The 21,209-nt window shown below is 60.1% G+C and overlaps 1 protein-coding gene and 1 long non-coding RNA gene across 2 annotated transcripts; one reads left to right on the top strand and one right to left on the bottom strand.

The window, feature by feature from the left end:
* Positions 1-723: 723 nt before the first annotated feature.
* Positions 724-19,086, bottom strand: SPATC1 (spermatogenesis and centriole associated 1). The gene is made up of 5 exons (XM_079901899.1): positions 18,483-19,086; positions 9,813-10,388; positions 9,171-9,686; positions 8,921-9,060; positions 724-1,168 (listed from the first exon to the last, which is right to left on the bottom strand). The coding sequence occupies exons 1-5, from the start codon at positions 18,685-18,687 to the stop codon at positions 839-841; spliced, it is 1,767 nt and encodes a 588-aa protein (XP_079758025.1). The 5' UTR covers positions 18,688-19,086; the 3' UTR covers positions 724-838.
* Positions 15,030-19,200, top strand: LOC307175712. Its single transcript, XR_013824429.1, has 3 exons — positions 15,030-15,133; positions 18,468-18,673; positions 19,079-19,200. It is a non-coding gene; the product is annotated as an uncharacterized lncRNA (long non-coding RNA).
* The last annotated feature ends 2,009 nt before the right edge of the window (positions 19,201-21,209 follow it).

Raw genomic sequence — 21,209 nt, forward strand, 5'->3', positions numbered from 1 at the left:
GGCCCTCTGCTCTGCCCCACACTGCTCTCCTCTCCTCACGCACGTCCTGAAGGGACCAGCATCCTGGCCTGCACCCCTCTGCATCCCGCACTCTCCCTGAGCCCTTCCCGCTCCGAGTCTCTAGGTCACCTCCAGGAATCCCACCCCACCCCATCCCCACTCCTGCTCTCCCCTGCTCTGTTCGGCTTTCCGTCGGCCTGTGCACCTCAGCTCTGCCCCTGCAGTAGGTGGAATCTGCCCTCGCCGGCTCTGACTCTCCCAGTCCGGTCCCTTCCTGCGGGGCCTTTGGCAGGGACCCCGTCTCCCTGGGCTGCGCGGTGCCCAGGTTCCTCCTGGCTCCCCTCCCTTTAACGTCCTCCTGCCCTCCGTGAGGTTCCAGAAGCACTTGTTGCTGCCTCGTGCAGAGGGAGGCGCTCCCACGCCCACATCCTTCTCTTGACGTCGCCTCTGCCTCCTGCTCTGTGCCCAGGCCTCAGTTCCATGCCCGTCACCAGGCCTGCTGGCACACCACGACCCTTGCCTGCCAGCTGGGCTCCTTCCGGCTCTTCCCCCTCCAGGTCTCAGGGGCTCCTGTGCTCCCACTGCCAGGCCAGCTTTGGGGCCTTTGGAACATCCCCCTTGGTAACACAGCTGCTGAGCTTTGGTCTTGGGGCTCTCCCCAGGGGCCCCGGAAGGGGCGTGAACCTACAGGGTAGGCGGGACTGAAGGGGAGCTGGGGAGGGGGCGCTGGCGAGCCCCCCAGAGGAGGCAGCACCACCCAGGAGTACCAGCGCAGGCCCAGCGTCCGAGGCGAGCTTTAATGGCTGTGCACCCAGGTGCGGGCCACAGCGAGCCAGCATCACCAGATGAACATGGGCTTGCCGTCGTCGTGCGCCAGCTGGCTGAGGCAGGACAGCAGCAGCAGCGCATCGGCGAGCATGCTGGGGTGCACGGTCTCCACCAGCACGCGCTGCAGGAAATCCACCGTGTAGGAGACGCCCTTGGACGCGGCCAGCTCGGGCCGCTCCCGCAGGATGCCATAGGCGTTCACCAGCTGCTCGGTCAGGGCCGGGTGCACCCGCCCGTCGTAGCCCAGGCTCTGCAGCCGGTTCATGATGCTCGCGTAGCGCTGTGAGAGTGTCTGGCACAGCTCCTCGTCCAGCTTGTGGTCGCTGGGGTTCAGGGAGGCCTGAGGGGACAGCAGCCGTCAGGGACCCTCTGGCCCCACCGCAGCACATCAGCAGGCAGGCAGGTGAGGGGCGACGGAGGCCGGGGGTGTGGTTGTGGGGGGATCCAGATCCGAGGGGGTGTCCTAAGGGGGGTGTCCTGGAGGCGCTGAGAGAGGCGCCTGTGGGCTCCAGGGCGAGGGGAGCCCTGTGGGCTGCGCCTGAGCAGAGAGGTTCCAGAGGCCGCATCACCTGCTCCATCCACCGCCAGGGGTTCGGACTGAGCGGGGGCCACAGGAGCCGGGGACAGAGAGCACGGCTGGGGGTGATGAAAGACGAGGGGGTCCCAGAGGCCCCGTCACCTGCTCCATCCACCGCCAGGGGTTCGGACTGAGCGGGGGCCACAGGAGCTGGGGACGGAGAGCATGGCTGGGGGTGATGAAAGACGAGGGGGCGTCCCAAAGCCCCCAGGGTTGCCCCCTGGGTCCCGCCCCGCTTCCTCTCAGCCTTTCCTCCGGGCCCCCCGTCCCAGCGCCCCGTGGCCTGCACACCCCCTGCGGGCGTCCCTTCCCACCCTCATGCTGCACCGATGACCCCAGGCCCAGAGCCAGGGCCCTGAGTCCCAGCGCTGGGGGTCTGCTGCCACCGGGTGCCGCTCCCAGCGCCTGGACCCCGGGTCTGCTGCCACCGGGTGCTGGCTCCTAGCGCCTGGACCCGGGGTCTGCCAGCAACCGGGTTCTCTGCCTCCATCTTCATCACCTGTGACCGCCCTGCCGGGCTGAGCTGCGTCCCGCAGCGTCACCCCCCTGCCCCGTCCCTCCCTCCACTGCCTTCTGGGGCCTCAGCCGTCTCTGCTGTAGCCATTTGAAGTTCTTCATAATTTTGAACAAGGAGCCCTGTGTTTTTGTGTGCACTGGGTCCTGCAAATTAGGTATCTGTCACTGGTACCACTGCCCCCAGGCCTGCAGAACGAAGGTCTGAAGTGTACGTAGTGGGACAGGGCCTTTCCCCGCTAGAGCCCCCCTGCACTTTCCACTGCTCCAACTTCCAGGGCCAGGGCGGACCGGCAAGGCCCGGATCTGGCCCTGCTCACCCTCTTCCCGCAGGTCCCCAGACGTCCACCAGGCTGGCTCCCAACCTGCTAGGGATGCCGGGACAGTCTGCTCAGGCGCTGCCTTCTCCAGGAAGGCCTCCCTGTCCGCTCCCTGGATGGTCACGTGAGCAGAGCACCAGGCTGATGCCTGGGCTCAGCCCAGGGGCCCCCAGAGCCCTAGGCTCGCACCTCTGCTGCCTGGTGACACTAGGACGGGCCTGGCTTCCTGACCTGGGCGCCTGAATCTTCTTCCATTTGCCTGTTTCCAGGCCCCGGGGGGACAGACGGCAGGAGCTCAGCCGGCATCTGTGGGTGAGCAAGCGGACCTGCGGCTGCTCACACCGGGGCGACCGGGGAGCAAGCCGGTGGATAGCGTTCAGCCTCGGCCCCTGCGGGGGCATCGAGAGCCGTCACCTGCTCACCCCCGGCCGTGGCTGGGCTGCTGCTGTGTGCCAGGCTGGGCACACGGAGCTTAAGACACGAGCAGGAGTCCGACGGGGGCACATTTACGCTGAGAGACGAGGCCAGGGCTGCCCCTAGGAGGTGACCCCTTGAGAGTGGAGGGCGACAAGGGGGAGTGGGTGGGGAAGAGTAGGACAAGCACCCCAACAGCACGGGGGCAGCGGGTGTGGGTCCCCGCCCCCAGTCCCCTCAGGCTTCCCCTGAGAAGCTGCGGGCCTGAGCAGAGCACGGGGCTGGAGGTGGCGGGCGAGCGGAGTGCCTGTCCTAAAGGCTCGGAGACGCCTGGTGGGCTTTATGGTTTTAAGAGATCGTGCTGACCACTGGCAGGGGCTGGACGGAAGCTGGCGAGAGAGGGTGAAGGGTTCTGTCCATCCATCCTCACTCTGCAGATCTCCGAGCCCTCCCAGTTCAGGTGTGAGCAAAAGGCCCTCAGAGTTTACAGTGAGGACACGGCCCGGTAGAGGGATGGTACTGCGAGCGCTGCCACTGGGATGGGGTCCTGGAGGGAGAGGTCGCTGAAGCGAGGCCTGAAGGACAAGGACAGTGGAGGGAAGAAGTTTCCAGGCTGGGGAGCAGCATGCATGGCACGGAAGGTGCCAGGACGCCGGGTGCAGAGCAGGGCCCCCGGGGAGAGTCGGGTTCGACGGCCGCCACCACGCTGAGTGTGAGCCTCGCGTTCCCTGCTGGGACTGCAGGAAACACTGCACCGCCTGACAGCGCTGCTGTGAGGACAAAGGAAACGTCTCTGGGGGCGTCAAGCACAGCACCCGGGCCAGTCAGCTCTGCTGCACGGGGGTCACGTCTACAGGCGTAGGAGTAGAGAAGGAGGGGCGCCCAGGGCGGTGAAGTTGGCCCCGGTGAGCCCGGGTCTGGGTGGGGAGAAGAACGAGAGGCAGAGCTCCTGACGGCTCTTCTTGTTGACTGAAGGCCTCGGAGAGAGATAGTGAGCTCCCCGAGGGCAGAGACTGTGTCTGGCACCCGCTTGGCATATTCTGAACGCTTGCCGCTAGCCAGGCCTGAACAGGTGGAGCGGCAAGCTAGCTGTGGACCAGCTAAGGTGACAGCAGTTTGGACCACGGGGTAGGAGCGGAGGAGAGAATGTAGCTGTGGAGGTGGACGTGGAGACAATCAGAGTGGAGGGGAAGAATCTCTACAGGGCGAAGCCGCAGGGCCTGGCACTGGAGGGGATACGTGGGGGGCGGGGGCGCGGGGAGGCACATAGACTCACACCTGCGAGACCCAGCACGCGTGCTCATCACGCAATCTTTCCGTCCTGGACCACACACAGCACCGACCATGCGCTCAGTGAGGGGAAATGGCAGCAAATACCAGAGAATCCGCGTGGTGCGGCCCTCATTCTCCAAACGCAGGGCAGGCGTGTTAGAAGCCAACACTCACGGGCAGCCAGACACCCCTCAGATGGTGGTCCCGACGGACTCAGGGGTTAGAGAGGAAATGCAAGGCAGTTCGTGAGATGGTCAGACCTGAACAGCCACACACCACCCCTCTAGCCTGCAGGGCTGCAGCCAGAGTGCCACCAGTCAGGCTGGAGCCTTGGCGGACATAGCCGGGGCTGCCAGGAGACCGTCGCTTCTCCCCACCAGCCTTGAACAGCGGAAGCCTCCCGCTCTGCCTGGACCCTAGAACAGGGTCCACTCTGGCTGGGGTTCCCTGGTACCGGTTGTTGAGGATTTTGAATATCTCCCTGACCAGAAAGAACTTCCTTGTCCTAAATGCAGTTATTTAAAAACAAAAGAGATGTAAAATAAAATGATTTAAGAGCTCAACCCAAGAAAGGAAAATAAAGCAAAGCTAACGGAAGGAGAAGGGAGGAAATAATAATGAGAAGTGAGGAAACACAATCTGAAGAAGGCTCAATAGAGAGGATGAGCAAAGTCCACACCCTCCACTGAACAAGGCAGCGCCTCCCCCTTCTTCTAGGTAATGAAATGCCCAGCTGAGACCACCACGTGTCCCACCATCCTGCAGGGGGACCTGATGTCACTAAGTCCGAGCCAAGGGGAGGAGCCTGGGACTTCGAGCACCACCCCCAGGCCGAGTCCCGGGACGCGGGGACCCTGGGGACCCTGACGTGTGCGAGGGGCTGGTCAGCAGGGCCCCACAACCCTGTGGAGAGATAAACCTCTGGCTATTAAGCCATGTATTCCTGTCACAGAAACTTGGCACGATCTCTAAAAATGTAGCGAAGCTGCAGAACTCATAAACAGCAAACAGAGCCTCCCAGGGCATCTATAAACACCAGGGACGCAGTGTGGTTTATGAGCAGAGTATCTTCTCATGTGTATCAATATGTTAACAGAAAAGGGCGGGGGAAGAAAACTGTGTGGTCATCTCAGTGAGAGAGAGAAACAGCATTCTAAAAGTTCAGTATTTGTTCATGAGTAAGAAAAAAACCAAGCACTCTGGACAAAGGAGGAAGAGGGAACTTCTTCACCTGGTGAGGCAGATGCTGAATGTGGCTCACTGGCTTCTGTCCTGGTGCATTCTAGCACCTTCCTGAACTCTAAGAGGCTGGACGCTAAACATCACCTATTCCAGACTCCCCTGTGGCTCAGGTACCCCTCTGACCTGGGTTTCCGCCCAGCAAGTACAGGTGCGTGGACCTCGTCTCCTGGAGGAGACAGTGCAGGCAGGGGCTGGGCTCTCTGGAGAGCGCACTGGCTGTGGCACTGGTTCTTCGGGGCAGCCGTACCAAACTGCAGGCATCCGACTAGGCGTGTGCGTGCTGTTCCCGGGGCAGCAACGACGATGGCGTGTTCACTCCCTTGCCGTCTGGCATTTTTACTGGCTGTGTAGCAGGCAAGCCCAATTTGGTGTCCTTCCTGGAGCCTGTCTGAACACCTAAACATTTATAATAAACCCCTTTCTGCCTATATCAGCTAGTGTGGATTCTGTTGTGTGCAACCGAGGACTCTGACTGATTTGTCGAAAGAAGATCTGGCAAAAAGCCTGGAACACACATCGCACTTAACCGGAAGACTAGAAGTGTGTGTTTGTAATCACGTCAGAGACAAGATGAGGTAGCCTTATGATCTGCTTTTAAAACGTGCTGTATGGGACTTCCCTGGTGGTCCAGTGGGTAAGATTCTGAGCTCCCAATGCAGGGGGCCCGGGTTCAATCCCTGGCCGGGGAACTAGATGCCACATGCATGCCGCAACTGAGTTCGAATGCCGCAACTAAGAAGTCCACATGCCGCAACCAAGAAGTCCACATGCCGCAACTAAGACCCAGCGCGGCCAAAACAAAAAAAAATTTTTTTAAGTGCTATATGATATGATTGTCTACAGAGGAAAGCCAAAATGATATACAGACTATCAAAACTAGCGAGGGGGTTTGGCAAGGTAGCTAAATAACAAATCAGTACACAGAAATCAAAAATGTTCTGAGCAGGCCGATGCGTTGGCCTAGAGAGCATCCCGGGGGGACCACGGGCAGGACCGAGGCACCACCCTCAGTCACCCTCACACTGATGCAGCTGGACTCAGGGTCTCCTAGGACAAGGGCGCAGAGAGGAAGAGAGCCAGAGCATCTCCCATGGAGCAGAGCTTTGTGTTTGGGCAGAAGAACTGACAGTAATGAGCACTGGGGTAACTTTCAGGTGAGCTTAAAAGACAGCATAACTGTCTGCGAACTTACACAAAAGTAGATAGCCACGTTCTATGGAAAAAGTCAACGAGTCCTCATTGAATATCGGGTTCCATTACAGTGTTCAGCGTTAAAGCTCTACGGCATTCGGGAAGCAAAGGACCCCAGTGGGCCGACACCAGGTTTCGCCTGGGTTGGTGAATCTAGGTAGAATTTAGGGCTTCCAGCAACCGCCAACATTGGAGGTCAATGTGCAGAGAAATAAACAAGATGTCTTGATGAAGGGAAGTGAAAGCCTGGGCAGAGTGGAATTAAATGCAGATGGGAATCAACGAATAATCCAGCCAAGTAGGCAGGATGGCTTGAGACCAGGAAGCATCTTTATGATCCTCAGGTGGGACCAGAGCTCAGTCAACCTGCAGTGGGCCCTACAGAAGGCCAGCCAGGGGCTATCCTGAAGACAGCTTCCGTGCGGGTGGGCTGCAGTGGAGGGCTTCCTGGGAACAAGGGCAGCAAGTGTATGATCCTGCAGCTCTGCTCATGGCTGGATGGAAGGTGCATGGGCCGGAGGCCGTGGAATTGGTGACGGTGGCCGATGGGCAGAATGACCAGGTGAGTGTTGTGGTGAGAACCGCCACCCAGAGGCCGCCGAGGTGGAGCCTGAAGCACAGGCTCAGGGGCACCAAGCTCCTCGACTTCCTTAAATACCAAACAAATTGCCTTACGTGCGTTCTGCTTCCTTTTCTTGCCTCTTCTCTGAAGAGTTGCCGTTTAGTGCCGTGACTTAAGTTCTCCGGCATAAGCGGCACCTCGCAGGTAAGGCGGAGAGCGGCGTGGGAGCGGAGGACCTGCACGCACACACCCTCCTGGAGGGTCCACCTTATCCTCCGCATAAACAGCAGTTTCAAACAACCAGAAACCTCTCTCCATAGCTTGATGTCTAACTTCTATGTGGGCAACTAGACTTTCACTTATGATTAAGTGTAGTCTTTGCCAACTAGATATCAGATGCAGCATTTTAGAGACATAAATATTGTGCTTCTCCCGCGTCATCTGCCAAGTTTTAAACAGCCGCTGCCGGGCTGCACTCATGGCACAGCCGTGGTGGCGGTGGTCCAGGGTAGGAGTCAAGGCTCGTCAAACCCAGCATGGCCAAAGCTGGCCCCGCCGACACAAGCAACACAGGGATAGCCAACATGGCAAAGATGGGAAACTTCCCCAGTTCAACCTATAAACCAATGAAAAACTAAAAATTTGAACTAGGTTTTTCTTGGAAATTGCCAGACTGATCCTAAAATTCATCTTGAAGAGCGAAGGGCCAAGAGGAGCTACGACGATCTGGAAGGAGAGATGCCCTGGCTCCCTTGGCCTCCCAGGATTAGGACACTGTCACCTGGGCAGGGCCAGACCTGCAAACCTGGAGCCCACACTCGTGGGACTGGGAGAGGGGACCGAGGCGGGGCCGGCAGCTCCAGCCTTAAATGGGACTCGAAGAGTACAAACAATGAAGGAGAACGTGGGACTTCCCTGGCGGTCCAGCGGTTAAGACTCTGCGCTTCCACTGCAGGGGACGCGGGTTCCATCCCTGGTCGGGAAACTAACATTCTGCATGCCACGTGGCACGGCCAAAAAAAAAAAAGGAAAAGGTGGATAAAAAACGTGGATTATTTTGGTCTCATTAAAATTACAAACCTAACCAAAGGACACCTTAACAAAAGGAGAAGGCAAGCTCAAACCAGGACACAGATGAGCCCACTGTCACTGAACGTGATTCCTGCCCACTCACAGACCCAGAGCCACAGTCCATCCACGGATAACGACGGCCAGAGAGGTAGGGGCCGGGAGCACCGAGGGCTACTTCTCGAGGGAAGAGTAAACGGCTGAAGGGCCGCGGCGCCGACGCCCGCCCCCTGCCCCACCCCTGCCCCACCCCCGCTCCACCCGAGTGGGCGTGTCGGTGGGGAAGGGCGCGCACCGGCTCATCCTGCCCCGGCGCAGCCCAAGCCCCCGACGGCTCCCACTCCAACGTGCCTCCTACACGTGGTGGCGAGGAGACGCGCCCAAGCGTGTTTGGGAAACATCGTCCTCTGTGTCCCTCAGTGGGAGCGGGCTCAGTGGAGGGCATGCTGGGAATACGGAACGAGCCCGGCCTGAAGACCCTGGCCACCAGGCCGCCAGCTGCTCAGAGGCTCTGAGAACTGCCTCCCCTGCACCCCCCAGTGACACTTGAGGACTTGGACAGGGCGAGGGAGAGACACAAGGCGGCAGCTCTGCCAGTCTGGGGAGGGCCCGTGGGAGCGGGGCCTGGCAGACCCGAGGCCATGGCAGTGGCCAAGTGGGAGCTCACAGGCCTGACAGTGCTGGGGCCCCTCTGCTGCTCTGCCCTCCGGGAAGGCCGCCCGGGTGGCTGGGACCACACACTCCTGCTGCCAGATGCCGCGGACACCTGCTGGCCACTTGGACTGAGTGCGGTGTATCCTCCATCCCGGGGTGCCCGCAGATTCTGATGCGCTCTGCCTAGCCGGAGTGCAGGGGCCCCCGGAAGGCCGTCCCCAGCCCTGCAGGTGGCGGGGTAGGCCCTCAGGCGGTGAGCGGCAGGTAGGCACAACACACCTGAATGATCTTCTCCGGAATGTTGGAGACCGTGAAGCCGTAGAGCCGGACACGCTCGGGGAAGATGCTGGACAGGATCCTGCGGTCCAGCTGGAAGGCGATCTCCCCCACCAGCCTCTCCCAGGCCAGCTGCTTTGACTCTGGGGACAACAAGGGGTGGAGGGAGTGGTCAGTGACTGTGGTCAGCAGCCCAGGGGGGTGCCTGGGAGGTCTCCTAGGGCAGCCGAGGAGACCCCAGACCCGTGCTGCCGTCGGGAGCTGTCAGGGAACTTGCCGGTCTTCCGGTGGGCTAGCTTCCGCTCCAACTGCAGGTTGCTCTTCCGAGACGGCTCTGCCACGCGTGGACCTCGGGTGTCGTTGACTGAAGCCGGTGAGGACGAGGCTCGAGGCGGGGAGTGGGGGTTGTGTGCAGGGGAGTGGAGGGTGGGCGAGAGCCGGGTCGGGGAGCGGTGCGTGCGGGCAAAGGGGTGCGGGGTGCTTGAGGGCCTATAGCTGGTGGCAGCTTGGGGAGCGGGAGTGAGGGCAGAGGCGAGGATGGTGATGTTGTAGGAGGTGGCCGAGGCAGGGACAGAGGCAGAGACCGCTTGTCCCTGGGGGCCACCAGGCTGTGTCCGGGCGTCTGGGGTGCCGTAGGAGAAGGCTGTCACGGGGCTGGGTGTGCCCATGGGACCGACGGGCGTGGAGGTCTGCATGGGCGCACCCACAGACGTCATGCTGAGGGGCTCAGGCTCCTGGGCGGGCTGGGGGTGCTCAGCGGAGGGCGGGGCTAGCGACGTGGGGGAGGGGCAGAAAGGAGAGGAGGAGGGTTAGAGCGAGGCAGGGCCAGGGCCTACCAGCCTGGCAGGGGCCCCGCCCCCTGGGCCCCCGCTGCCCCTCCCCCTGCACCGGTTACCTTCTGCGGTGGCAGCAGGCCCCCCACCCGCTGAGGGATGGGGTCCAGAGGGGCATCCTTGCAGCGGCTCTGCCAGCCACACCCTTGGGGCCTCCAACAGCACCAGACTGCTCACGGGATTGGCCGGAAGGTTCTGAGAGACACCTAGGGGGGCAGCCGTGGAGGTGAGCAGGGGGCTGCTCAGAGAGAGGGCCACCGAACCTGTTACAGCGTCCATAAGGGGGCTGCTCTGAGGCACAGCTCGGGGGCCTGTCAGGGGGCTGCTGGGAGTCAGGGGGCCAGTCGAGGGCAGGCCCAGGGAGCTGGCCGGTGTGTCCGCCAGGGGCACTGCCACGGGGCTGGCCAGGTGGTCGCTCAGGGGGCCAGTCAGGAGGCTGGAGAGTGGGCTGCTCTGTGAGATGGGCCCCAGGCCGGGCAGCAGCGTGTTGAGAGGGCCCATCCGGGCGCTCACGACGGGGCCTGCCGCGGGGCTGGGCTGCGGGCTGTCTAGCGTGTCGGCCAGGGGCACCAGAGCCGCCATCCCTTCTTCCAGGACGGGTTCGTTTGCTGCTGCCGGGGCCGGGGGCGGGAAGATACCTGGGGGACACGGAGAAAGCACTGAGACCCCAGGCTCTCTCCCCACTGGGGCAGGGCCTGCACCAAGATGCCCATGTGCCTCTGATGAGCTGACCAACTCTCTCTGAGCCTCACCTCTAAGCGGGCATCTGTGGGGCTGCTCAGTGGATCCCACGCGAGGGTCTGGCCCCTCATCCCTGTGCTCCGAGGGAGCCTGGTCCCTCCCAGGATCACCTCTGTAAACGCCGGCCCCCCAGCCACCAGGACCTTCCACGCTGCCTGTCCCTCAGACAGGCCCACTGCCTTGAGCCGCTGACCCCTCACGGAGGAGAGGAGGGTCTGAACACGTAGGTCGCCAAGTGGACCCCTCTGTTCCCAGGTGGTGGGGGAGTGGGCCCGGGCCTCCTGACTGCTGTCCTCTTGGGGACGGCCAAGCCTCACCACGTGGGGGACCCTCAGGGAGGCCAGAGCTCAAAGCTGCTGGGAGCCTCCCGTGGAGCCCAGGGTGTGCCTGGCCCGTACAGGGCCCCCGCCTGCCTGTCGCCGGGGATGCAGGCAGAGGAGGGGGTGTTGCTTCTCCCCTGCGTGGGGCCTGGGAGCCCGTTTGCCCTTGGGTTCCTGAGGAGACTGCCTTCGGATGACTGAGTGACCGCTGTTTGGGGGAGAAGGCCCCTAGGGAGGGTGCAGGAAAGGTTTCTGTGAGTGTGCAGTTTGATTGAAAACTTCCACATTAAAAAAAAAAAGCAGTACATGCTTATTATAGGAAAAGAATGGAAATACAGAAAAGTCAGAAAAGATGAAAACCACTGGTGGTCCTGTTATCCCACCGTCCATCATATAGCAAAGCTCCGCGAAGGCTTGAAGACTTTCTCCACGTGTTTATGTCGCTCAGGGGCTGGCGAACCCCTCTGTAAAGAGCTGGTGAAAAGAGCTCCAGCTCTCCTGGCCATCCGGCCTCTATTGCAGCCGCTCAGCTCTGCTGTCACGGCTCCGAAACAGCCACAGACAACACGGAAACAAATACACGTGGAAGCTTGGCGACAAAACGTTACTTGTGGGTGCCGATATTAGAATTTCATGGACTCAGTGCATGTCGTGAACCAGCAGACTCCTTTGGGTTTTCCCTCAGCTCTTTAAAAAGGTAAAGTCCATTCCTAGCTCCCAGGCCACGCACACGTGTGTGGTGACTGCGTACGTGGCCCGTGTCCTTATGTGCCCCGCCTCTTCCTACTGGGCCTGCACCACGGCTACCTTCAGCATCATCGTTCCTGGAAAACAGCGCTTATCGTGGCTGCGGTGGTGCCCGGCTTGTGCACGTGCCATTGTTTATTGAGCCTGTTTCGGCTGTTGGGAGAATCAATTGTCTCCAGTTTTCCCAGTGACAAAAATTCTACTATATAAATCTTTATTATCTTTCCCCCCGAAAACAGACATTTGAGAGGTTCTTAACGCACACTGCTAAGTCTATCCACTTTCAGACCCCTCAGAAACATCTGACATTCCCTGAGAAGTCCGGGACTTGTTACACTGATGCCGCCCTGCACAATGTGTGCCAGGATGTCCTGCCGTTTATTTTTGTTTTAAGTTTTGTTATTTTTTCCCAAACAAATAACTTAAATTTTCAGAATCAAATCAACCAGTCTTTTATGATTTCTTGCTTTGGCTTTTTTGGATTTTTGCTTTAGGATTGAAGAGACAGTGAAGCTTGTGGCCCAAAGGGAAGTATCCCACGGAGAGGAACGGCGTGAGGGAAGGAGCAGGCGGTGCGGCAGAGACGGGTGACGGGGCACGGAGACCCGAGTCAGGGCGTTTGTCCTTCCCAGCCTGTCTCCTCTTGGGGGAGCCTAGGGTCCGGATGACATGGGAAAGGACCACTCGGGCAGCGTCTTCAGGACTTGGGAGAGAAGACGGTGCCTGCGCGGCCAGGTCCTCATGGTCTCTGAGACCCAGGGGATCTGGTTTCCATCTCACTGATGTCCCCACCTCCACTGGTGTCCTCTGTGTCCCTCGCAGACGTCCCTGGGCGTTGTACCAACTCAGCATCTCAGTCCATTTTCTCCTTCTCCATCCCTGCACCCAAACACTGATCGAGGGGCCGGTGACCCCGCGTCGCAGAACCCAGCGCACGCTTCACGGGGCTCTTCTCGCAGGTGGCGAGTGGTGTCCACGCGGCGGGACGTTCCTCCCTGTTGAAATCCCGTCTTGGTTTGGCATCCAGGTTCCCGGTCACCCGGCTTCCTCCAGGTGCTTCTGGGCCCACATCCTCTGCCCCCGGGGGCAGCCCCAAGGCCCACCTAGAGTCTGCTTCCCCGCAGGAGCTGATGCAGCTCGGACGCTCTGGACCAGCGCAGGCTGCTTACTCTTGGGCTGGACTCTGACTCACATCCCAGTGGCCTGACCCCCTTCTTCCCAGGGTTCTGCTGGGGACTCTGCCGCCCTGGCGTGCCGGCCGCCGACGTCTTCGCTCTTTCAGTGGCTCAGGCCTCAAATGGTGCAGCCTCAACACTTCTCTTTCAGGAGCCCCGAGCATCCCATCTGTCTGCAACACCTTCAAGTACGTATATCCAGAATCCAGCACGTGTGCTCCTCCCAACTCCGGTCCATACCAACACTACCCTGCCTGGATTATTGCAGGAGCCCCCTGGCTTGCTACCTGTTTCTGGCCTCTCCCTTCACACATCAGCCAGACTGTTCCAGTTAAAATGCCCACCAGCTAGCTCACCGTCTCATTCTGAGTGCTAGGCAGTTCAGTGTCCCCCGTGACCTGGCTCGTCCTCTCTCTGGCTTTCTTCTCCTCCTGGTCTCTCCCTGGCACCTTCTTCTTCAGCCCCTCGGGCCTCCTTGCTGTTCCTCAAATGCTCCGGCACGCTCTTGCCTCTGTCTTTGTGTTGCTGTTCCCTCTGCCTGGAACGCTTTTCCCGTGTGCACAGCTGGCCACGTACTTCCACCCGTCCTTTCAGTTGTTACCTCTTCAATGAGCTCTTCCATCCCAAATCACCAGTTTCCTTCACCCAACCCGTTCCTTCCCCTTCCTCTGGACTATGTCCTCCTTAGCACTTATCTCTCTCCAAGATATTCTCCATTGACTTATTGGTTTTTCCTGTTTCCCTCGATTAGAATGGAAGCTCCGTGAGGGCAGGGCTTTGTCTGTTTGCTCCTGTTTCCCACTGCCTAGAACAGTACTTGGGCCACAGAAAGTGTTCAATAAATATGAAGAACATGATGTATATATGAGCACAGATAAAACTTGATGATTAAAAAAGGTCAGTGTAGGATTATCCACGGGCCCAGCCGCTCCGCGGCATGTGGGATCTTCCCGGACCGGGGCACGAACCCGTGTCTCCTGCATCAGCAGGACTCAACCACTGCACCACCAGGGAAGCCATGTCCATGGATTTTTGACCCATTAGGGTCACCGATGAGAATCTCAGGAGCAGCCTGTTGAAATCTCTGGCTGGGAGATGGGGACATTTGAAAGCACAGAGTCCCAACCACTGGACCTCCAGGGAATTCTCATGAACAGGAGTGCTCTGAGCCAACAGGAGCCCCAGGTCGAGCCTCGGTTTAAGAGATTTCAGTCCTATAGCTTTGTATTGTATTGCAAAATGTGCAAGTTTGTTTTAACCTTATAATTTATATTTTGCTGATTTAGACTTACGAGTTGAAATGTTCCTAGGTACTTTACTACATACAGTATTAGAAACTTAAAGAGAACTTAGATTCACTGCATCTATATAGGGTATTTTTTAGCTTTTTAAAATAATTAATTAATTTTTTGGCTGCTTTGAGTCTTCGTTGCCGCGCGCGGGCTTTAGCTAGTTGCAGTGAGTGGGGGCCACTCTTCCGTGCGGTGGCTTCTCTTGTGGAGCATGGGCTCTAGGCGCACGGGCTTAGTCGCTCCGCGGCATGTGCAATCTTTCCGGACCAGGGCTCGAACCTGTGTCCCCTGCATTGGCAGGTGGATTCTTAACCACTGCACCACCAGGGAAGCCCTATGTTTATTTTATACATAAGAATTATTTGGGTCCAGGAAGGTTTGTTTGTTACATCGGACTATTGAAGCTAAAAAGAAAAGCAAATGTCTTAGATCTACAAATGCAGTTTACAATGTTTTAACCGTTTAAGCAAACTTGTGATTTCCTCCCCCAGCCTGCTCCTCACAGGGGCAGCTCTATCCTTCCCGCCGAGGCCGAGGGCGGGACTCTGGAGGGGCCCCACTCTGGTCTCCCGCCCCTCGTCGCGTCGGTCAGGACGTGCGCCACACTGTCCTGCACTCGGCCGCGCCCTCGCGCCTTTTCCCTGGCCGGCCCTCGGGCTCCGGGCTGCAGAGCCTCCCCATCGGTCCCTCCCGGGCCTGCCCACCACCCGTGGCCTCTCCGGCCTCGGAACCCTCCCTCCGCGAGGACGTCGGCCCCGCGAGGACCAGGCCGGGCCCACACCCGGGCAAGGGCGGCCCGGCCACCGAGACCCCCCGGTCCACGCGGGGACGAAGCCGGGGGTCAGTCAATGTGGCGGGCGTCAAAGCCGGCGGTCGGAGGGGGCGGGGCGCCAGGGAGGGCCCTGACGGGACGGAGCCCGAGCGTAGGGGCGGGGCCCGAGTTGCGGCGCCGCTCAAGGGGCGGAGCTAGCGTAACGGGGCTGCCCTGAGGGGCGGGGCCTGAGGGTCTGGGCGGGAAGGTGTTGCTCGAGGCCGGACTCGAGGAGGCGAGACGGGTGAGCAAAGGCCGCTAGAGCCCAGGGTTCCAAGAGGTCTGGGGCGGCGGCAGGTGAGAAAGAGAGGGGGGATGGCGACAGGTCCTGAGGAGGGGACTGGCCCTGAGAAGGGGGCGGGTTCTGAGGGGGGACAAGGGTCTTAAAAGAAGGGCAGGGCGGGATGGGGTCCTGAGGGGAGAGGGCTGTGAGGGCGTGGGTTCTGGGGGTGCACAGGGGTCCCAAAAGGAAGGTGGGTCTTGAGGGGGGATGGGGTCCCCAGGGGGCTGGGTTCTGAGGGGGAACAAGGCTCCTAAGAGGAAGGCAATCCTGAGGGAGGGCTGGGGTCCCACGAGTGATGGATCCGGGGGCTTAGGGTCAACCCCTGGGGTGGGGGTGGGGCGGGGGTAGGGTTGGGTCCGGGGTGGGAGGTTGGGACTTGGGGGAGGACGGTTCCTGAGGGGAGGAGGGAGGCCCTGCCGGGGTAACAGGCCCCGGTAGGATTGGGGGGAGGGGAGGGAGGCTGTGAGGAGCAGGGCTGCTCAAAGCCCTTCGGGGAAGAGGAAGAAGGCTGCTCCCCGCCTAAGGAAGCAAGAGAAGACAGAGGGGCAGCAGGGTGGGGGCCTGGGAGGGGGGGGGCTTAGGTGAGGAGGGGGGAGGGGGAGGCGCCCAGCAGGAAGGGCAGCAGAAGCCCTCCTGCCCCCCTGCTGACAGCCTCCCCGCCCGACCCCTCGGGCGGAGGAGCCGGCGCGCGGGCCGCCCCCGCGGTGGGGGCTTGAGCCCTCGGCGCAGCCCTCACTTCCGCTCTGCGCCCACTGCCCCGACGCCCCGCGCGCCTTCCGTCTGCGAGACGTCGGGCCCGCGAGAGCCCCTGAGCCCTCAGTCCCCATGCGTCTTCCGTCTGCGAGACGTCGGCCCGAGAGAGTCCCTGAGCCCTGCCCCGACGCCCCGCGCACCTTCCGTCTGCGAGACATCGGGCCCGAGAGAGTCCCTGAGCCCTGCCCCGACGCCCCGCGCACCTTCCGTCTGCGAGACGTCGGGCCCGCGAGAGCCCCTGAGCCCTCAGTCCCCATGCGTCTTCCGTCTGCGAGACGTCGGCCCGAGAGAGTCCCTGAGCCCTGCCCCGACGCCCCGCGCACCTTCCGTCTGCGAGACATCGGGCCCGAGAGAGTCCCTGAGCCCTGCCCCGACGCCCCGCGCACCTTCCGTCTGCGAGACGTCGGGCCCGAGAGAGCCCCTGAGCCCTGCCCCGACGCCCCGCGCACCTTCCGTCTGCGAGACGTCGGGCCCGAGAGTCCCTGAGCCCTGCCCCGACGCCCCGTGCATCTTCCGTCTGCGAGACGTCGGGCCGAGAGCCCCTGAGCCCTCAGTCCCCATGCATCCTGGCTCCGCCTTCCCCTGCCATGTTCGCAAGGCCAGCGCCTGAACCGCATGGCCTTTCTTCCCCGTGAAATTAATGCAGCCAACAGCGATGGTTACTGATTTCCCGCCGCGCAGGCGACCCGCTCTGCCCCCGGAGGCGTGCCTTCTGCCCTGGCTGCCGGCCTCTCTAGGTCTCTGGGACGCTGGCCTCTTCCGTGTCATGTGCCAGCCCAGCTGGCGTCCACTCCCTTCCGTGGTGGGCCCAGGCTGTCGCTGACCGGCCCTTATGGCCACCTGCCTGCCTTCCGCATGTCTGTCCGCACCCCCGCCAGCCCAGTGCTGCTGGAGGCGGCTGGTGGCTGCTGCCTGCGAAGCCCACACATGCCGGCACCGTTTGCGCCCGTTACACACCTCCCGGTTCCCCTCTCACTTCCTCCTGCCATTTTCACTTTATTTCAGACTTCCCCCATCTTTTTCTCTCCACCCTGACTGTCAGAGAATGACATTTTTTCCAGAGAAAATTGAAGCCACGGTTCCGGAGTTCTGCAGCTTCCCACCTGGTGTTCTCACCCACCCTTCCTCCTTCCTTTCCCCGGCAGTGGACGGATGCTCTTCCTTCAGTCAAGGCAGCCTCTGCTCTGTAAAGCATTCCTTTTCTCTTTCGTATCTCCCCTTTCCATAGAAATAAACTCAGGTCTCTGCCATCAGGAAAAGCAGCTCTAGACGCCATGCCCTTCTCCAGCTGGCGCCCCTCCAAGCCCTACTTCATGAACGTAGTGTCAACCGTTTATTCTCTCCGTTTTCTCCCGCACTCTCCACCTCACTCCTGGGCCTTTCCTGCTCACAGTGCGGTTGAAGCTGCTCTAGCCGAGGTTCCCAACGCAGGTCATTAGCACCTTTCTTGCTCCACCTCTCAGGCAGCCTTTATTCCGCTGACACTCTGTCCCCTTCGAAGCTGTCTCGGCTTCTGTGACATTACACTTTTGAGGTGTCCCTTGTCTCTCTGAGTGCCCCTTTGCCAGCTTCTCTACCTGTCTTGACTCAGGACTTGTCCCCAGTCTCTCCTCACTGTTCCTCTCTCTTTCCAGATCGTCTCACCCCTCCTGCGGCTTCAGTTATCAGTGACTCTTCCATCTTTTCTCTCTAGCCCTGACCTCTCCTTTGAGCCTCAGGCTCACACCTCCGCTGCCTCCTGGGTGCTCCAGGTGGATGTCGTGAGAACGTCTTAGAGTCAGTTTGTCCAAAGTGCAACTTATTCTCTTCCTCCAAGACTGAATTTCCTTCTCCCAGGTTCCCCCTGGCCGAGAGCACAAATGGAGGCTTACATATGATATGTCAGTTAAAAGTTATCAGTCAAGCTAACGACTGTTAAATTATGTTCTATCTGCTTACCTGACAAATAAACCTTTGTAACAACCTGGAAGGTTTGATTTTAGGACTCCTGTACTCCCTGGAGTTCTGTGCCAGAATGCGGTGGCTTGGGGAGAGCTGGCCCCTGGGCAGCTTCTGTGTGAACGCCCCTAACTTCTCTGCCCATTCTTCTGTCTCACCCTGCCCCATACCTCCTCTCCAGCCCCAGGGCTGTCACACACTAACGATTTCAAACCTCAAGCTTCAGTCCTGGCTTCTCTCCTTGGTCTCTAGACTCCGGTGGTCAATTCTGAGTGGAGAGGGATGGGGCAGGGGGCTGAGGGTGCTGGGGGCGGGGGGACGGAGGGGAGGGGGGGAAGCTGAGGGTGGGTGCCGTATTGGGTCCAGTGGGGCAGCACCTTGGATTCCAGGGCTGGGAAATTCTCAGTCTGTGGAGCTGCTTGGAAGTTCACCTGAGGGGAGGAGTGTGTGGGTGGGCAGGGACTCCTGCCATCAGGTGAATGGGGCTGGTGCCTAGTTTTGTTCTTTTATCGTGGTTGCCCTATGTCCTCGCCCTCCCCTCACCCGGTGTTTGTTGCTATCTCCGCCCTTCTCTCCACGATTTCCCGAGACCCCAGCACAGAGTCTCTCCTCTCGGGTGCAGTCTCACCCTTCCCTCCCCGCTTTTCTTGAACCCAGGCCCCTTGCAGTTACCCTGGTGTTGAGGAGGGTTGGTCGCTGCCTCGCCCAGCCTGCTGCTGAACCCGCTGATGCCCAGGCCACCCGCCTGCATCTTGATCGCCGACTTGAGCTCGTGATTCTCCCGAAGGAGCCGCACCAGCTTCTTCAGTTCCTCATTTTCCCGCACCAGCCTCTCGATCTGATGGCGAAGCCCCTCGTAACTGGTGAGTAGAGACATGCCCCAGGGCAGCGGGAAGGGTGCGGCTGTCAGCAGGGCGCTGCACCTGGAGGCTGCCCAGGGCCCGGGGCCTCACCCGGGCTGGAAGAGGGCACTAGAGTTTGCAAGTTGCAAGGCTGGCCCATGGGCCTGGGTATTGTGAGGTCAGAGGCTGCACCTCCTCCAGGCCTCTCTGCTCTACCAGGCTCAGCTCTCCGTGCCTCCAGGCCTGAGCGCAGGCCCTTCTTCAGCCTGGAACATTCCCACCCCTTCTCTGTCCAGCCGGCTTTCCTCTGTGGAGCTTCCCAGCAGCCGCCCTCTAGGCTTCCCCGCAGGCGTGTCCTCCATCACAGCACTTACCTGGCTCTGTGCAGTTAGCTCTTTAGCGCTGTTTCACTCACTTCACATCCAGGGCAAGGACTGCGACTCGCCAGCATCCAGCAAAGGGCCGAGTGCCGTGCAGGTAGGTAACCAGTGAACATCTGCTGAATGAAGACTCATCACCTGCCTTCCTGGAGAGGGTGCCCTTCCCTTGGGATCTTGGGCGCACCTGGATTTAGCTGTCAGCCTTCTCCTGGGGACTAACATGTTGGACAGCGGGACACTGGGCTATGCTTTCTTCTGACGCCAGGTGCTGAGAGCCTTTCCCTGGCTGCTGGCCCAGGGGCTCCCTCGTCTAAGCAGTCGGCTCCCTATAGCTTGGAGTTTCCATTTCTGATGACTCAGGTTTCCCTATTCCAAATTCCCCAGCGGTGCCCCCTCTGTGCCCACTATTCTCTGGCTTCTTGAATTTTCCTGACTATAGTCCTTCAAGAACCCAAGACTGCATTCCCCATCAGGTTCCAAGAACTCACATCTCTGAGTCCTTATCGCACTCCCCCTTTTTAGAGCCGTCTACACAGAGAAATTTGCAGGCCTGACCTTGGGAGTTGTGTGAGGCCACGTCCTTGTGACCTCCACTGGCTCTGCGGGCATCTGCTCTTGAACAGGAGAGGGTGGTGACGTCCTGGTATAAGACAGAGGGCACACTCCTGGCAGGAGGGTGAGGGTGAGGATGGAGTCGAAGATCAGCCAGGGCTGGGGCCAGTCTGAGTGGAGCGTTCTACCTGGACCTCACAATGGGGGGCCTGCCCTCACCTTCCTCTGACGCCCCAGACTGTAATCCTGGCTGAATCACTCTGGCCCTGGGGACCAGGGCTGAGATTTCTTCAGTGGAAGAGATCCCCTCTGCACACCCTCAGCTCTTCACAGAATGTCTCTGCTGGGTTTTCCTCCAGCATGTGAAAATAAGCCTGTCACGGCTCTCTCAATCGTCTTACCGCGCTGTTGGCCTCTCCTTGGGTTGCTGCCCTCCTTGCCATCTGTGATGGTTACATTTTCTGTGTCAGCTTGGCTGGGCTATGGTGCTGCCCAGGTATTTGGTCAAACACTAGCCTAGTCATTGCTCTGAAGGTTGACTTTAAGTAAAGCAGATTATTCTCAGTCACGTGGGTGGTCTTTATACAATCATTTGAAAGCCTTAAGAATAGAAAACTGACGTTTTCCGGGGAAGAAGGAATTGTGCCTCAACGCTGTCCTAGAAATTCTGCCTGAGTTTCTGGTCTCCTGGTCTGCTCCACAGACTTCGGACGTGCTATTTCCCACGATTGTGTGAGCCAGTTCCTTAAAATAAACCTCTCAATATACAAGAACGCTGACTGATACACCATCTGTATTTCCCATGTACCAGTGCTGCGTTCCTCCAAAAATATATATACTGAGCACCAACTGTATGGCAGGCGTTGTGCTAGGAACTGGGGGTTCTGTGCTAGGAACTGGGGGTTCGATCCTAGTCATAATCAGGCATTGTCCCTGCCGTATCGGCCGTATGAAGTACAGTGGGGAGCAGCGGAGAATCGAACAATCACACGTAAATGTCGAATTACCAGCGTGATGAATGCTGAGCGTGGTGCCGGGAGAGGGTGCGGCGGGTAGGGTAGACCCAGTCGGCTCGGGGCAGCCTCCCCTGAGGAAGTGATGATTGAGGTGACACGAAGGAGGAGTCTCTGGTGGGAGAAGAGCTTCCAACCGGAAGTACAGCCCGTGCAGAGGCCCCAGGGCAGTGTGCCGCCGAAGGAACGAGGGGGCCGGGCGCGGAGGACAGAGGGCCCAGGCTGTGATGGGGCCCCGGGGGGCGGGGGCGGGGCGCGGAGGACAGAGGGCCCAGGCTGTGATGGGGCCCCGGGGGCGGGGGCGGGGGCGGGGCGCGGAGGACAGAGGGCCCAGGCTGTGATGGGGCCCCGGGGGCGGGGCGGGGCGGGGGCGGGGCGCGGAGGACAGAGGGCCCAGGCTGTGATGGGGACTGGCGGCCGCAGGGCTTACATTCATCTTCATCCTGAAGGCCTTGGGAAGCCCTTGAAGGCTTTGAGAAGGGCACGTGGGAATGGATTGGAGAGAAAGAGCCGCTGAATGGAGCGCAGTAAGGAGGCCGCCACAGTCACGCAAGCAAGCGGCGCGGGTGCCTTGGACGCAGTGGTGCGGGGGAGGGAAGTTCAGCGGGTACC

Source organism: Stenella coeruleoalba (genome assembly GCF_951394435.1).
Source record: "Stenella coeruleoalba genome assembly, chromosome: 17".
Classification (NCBI taxonomy): Eukaryota; Metazoa; Chordata; class Mammalia; order Artiodactyla; family Delphinidae; genus Stenella; species Stenella coeruleoalba.

Coding starts and splice junctions, on each gene's coding strand:
- SPATC1 (XM_079901899.1), bottom strand. CDS start 18,687: ATGTCTCTACTCACCAGTTACGAGGGGCTTCGCCATCAGATCGAGAGG. Junction 9,687..9,812: donor GCCTGCTGCCACCGCAGAAG/GTAACCGGTGCA, acceptor CCACGTCGCTAG/CCCCGCCCTCCGCTGAGCAC. Junction 9,061..9,170: donor GTTCCCTGACAGCTCCCGAC/GGCAGCACGGGT, acceptor TGTTGTCCCCAG/AGTCAAAGCAGCTGGCCTGG.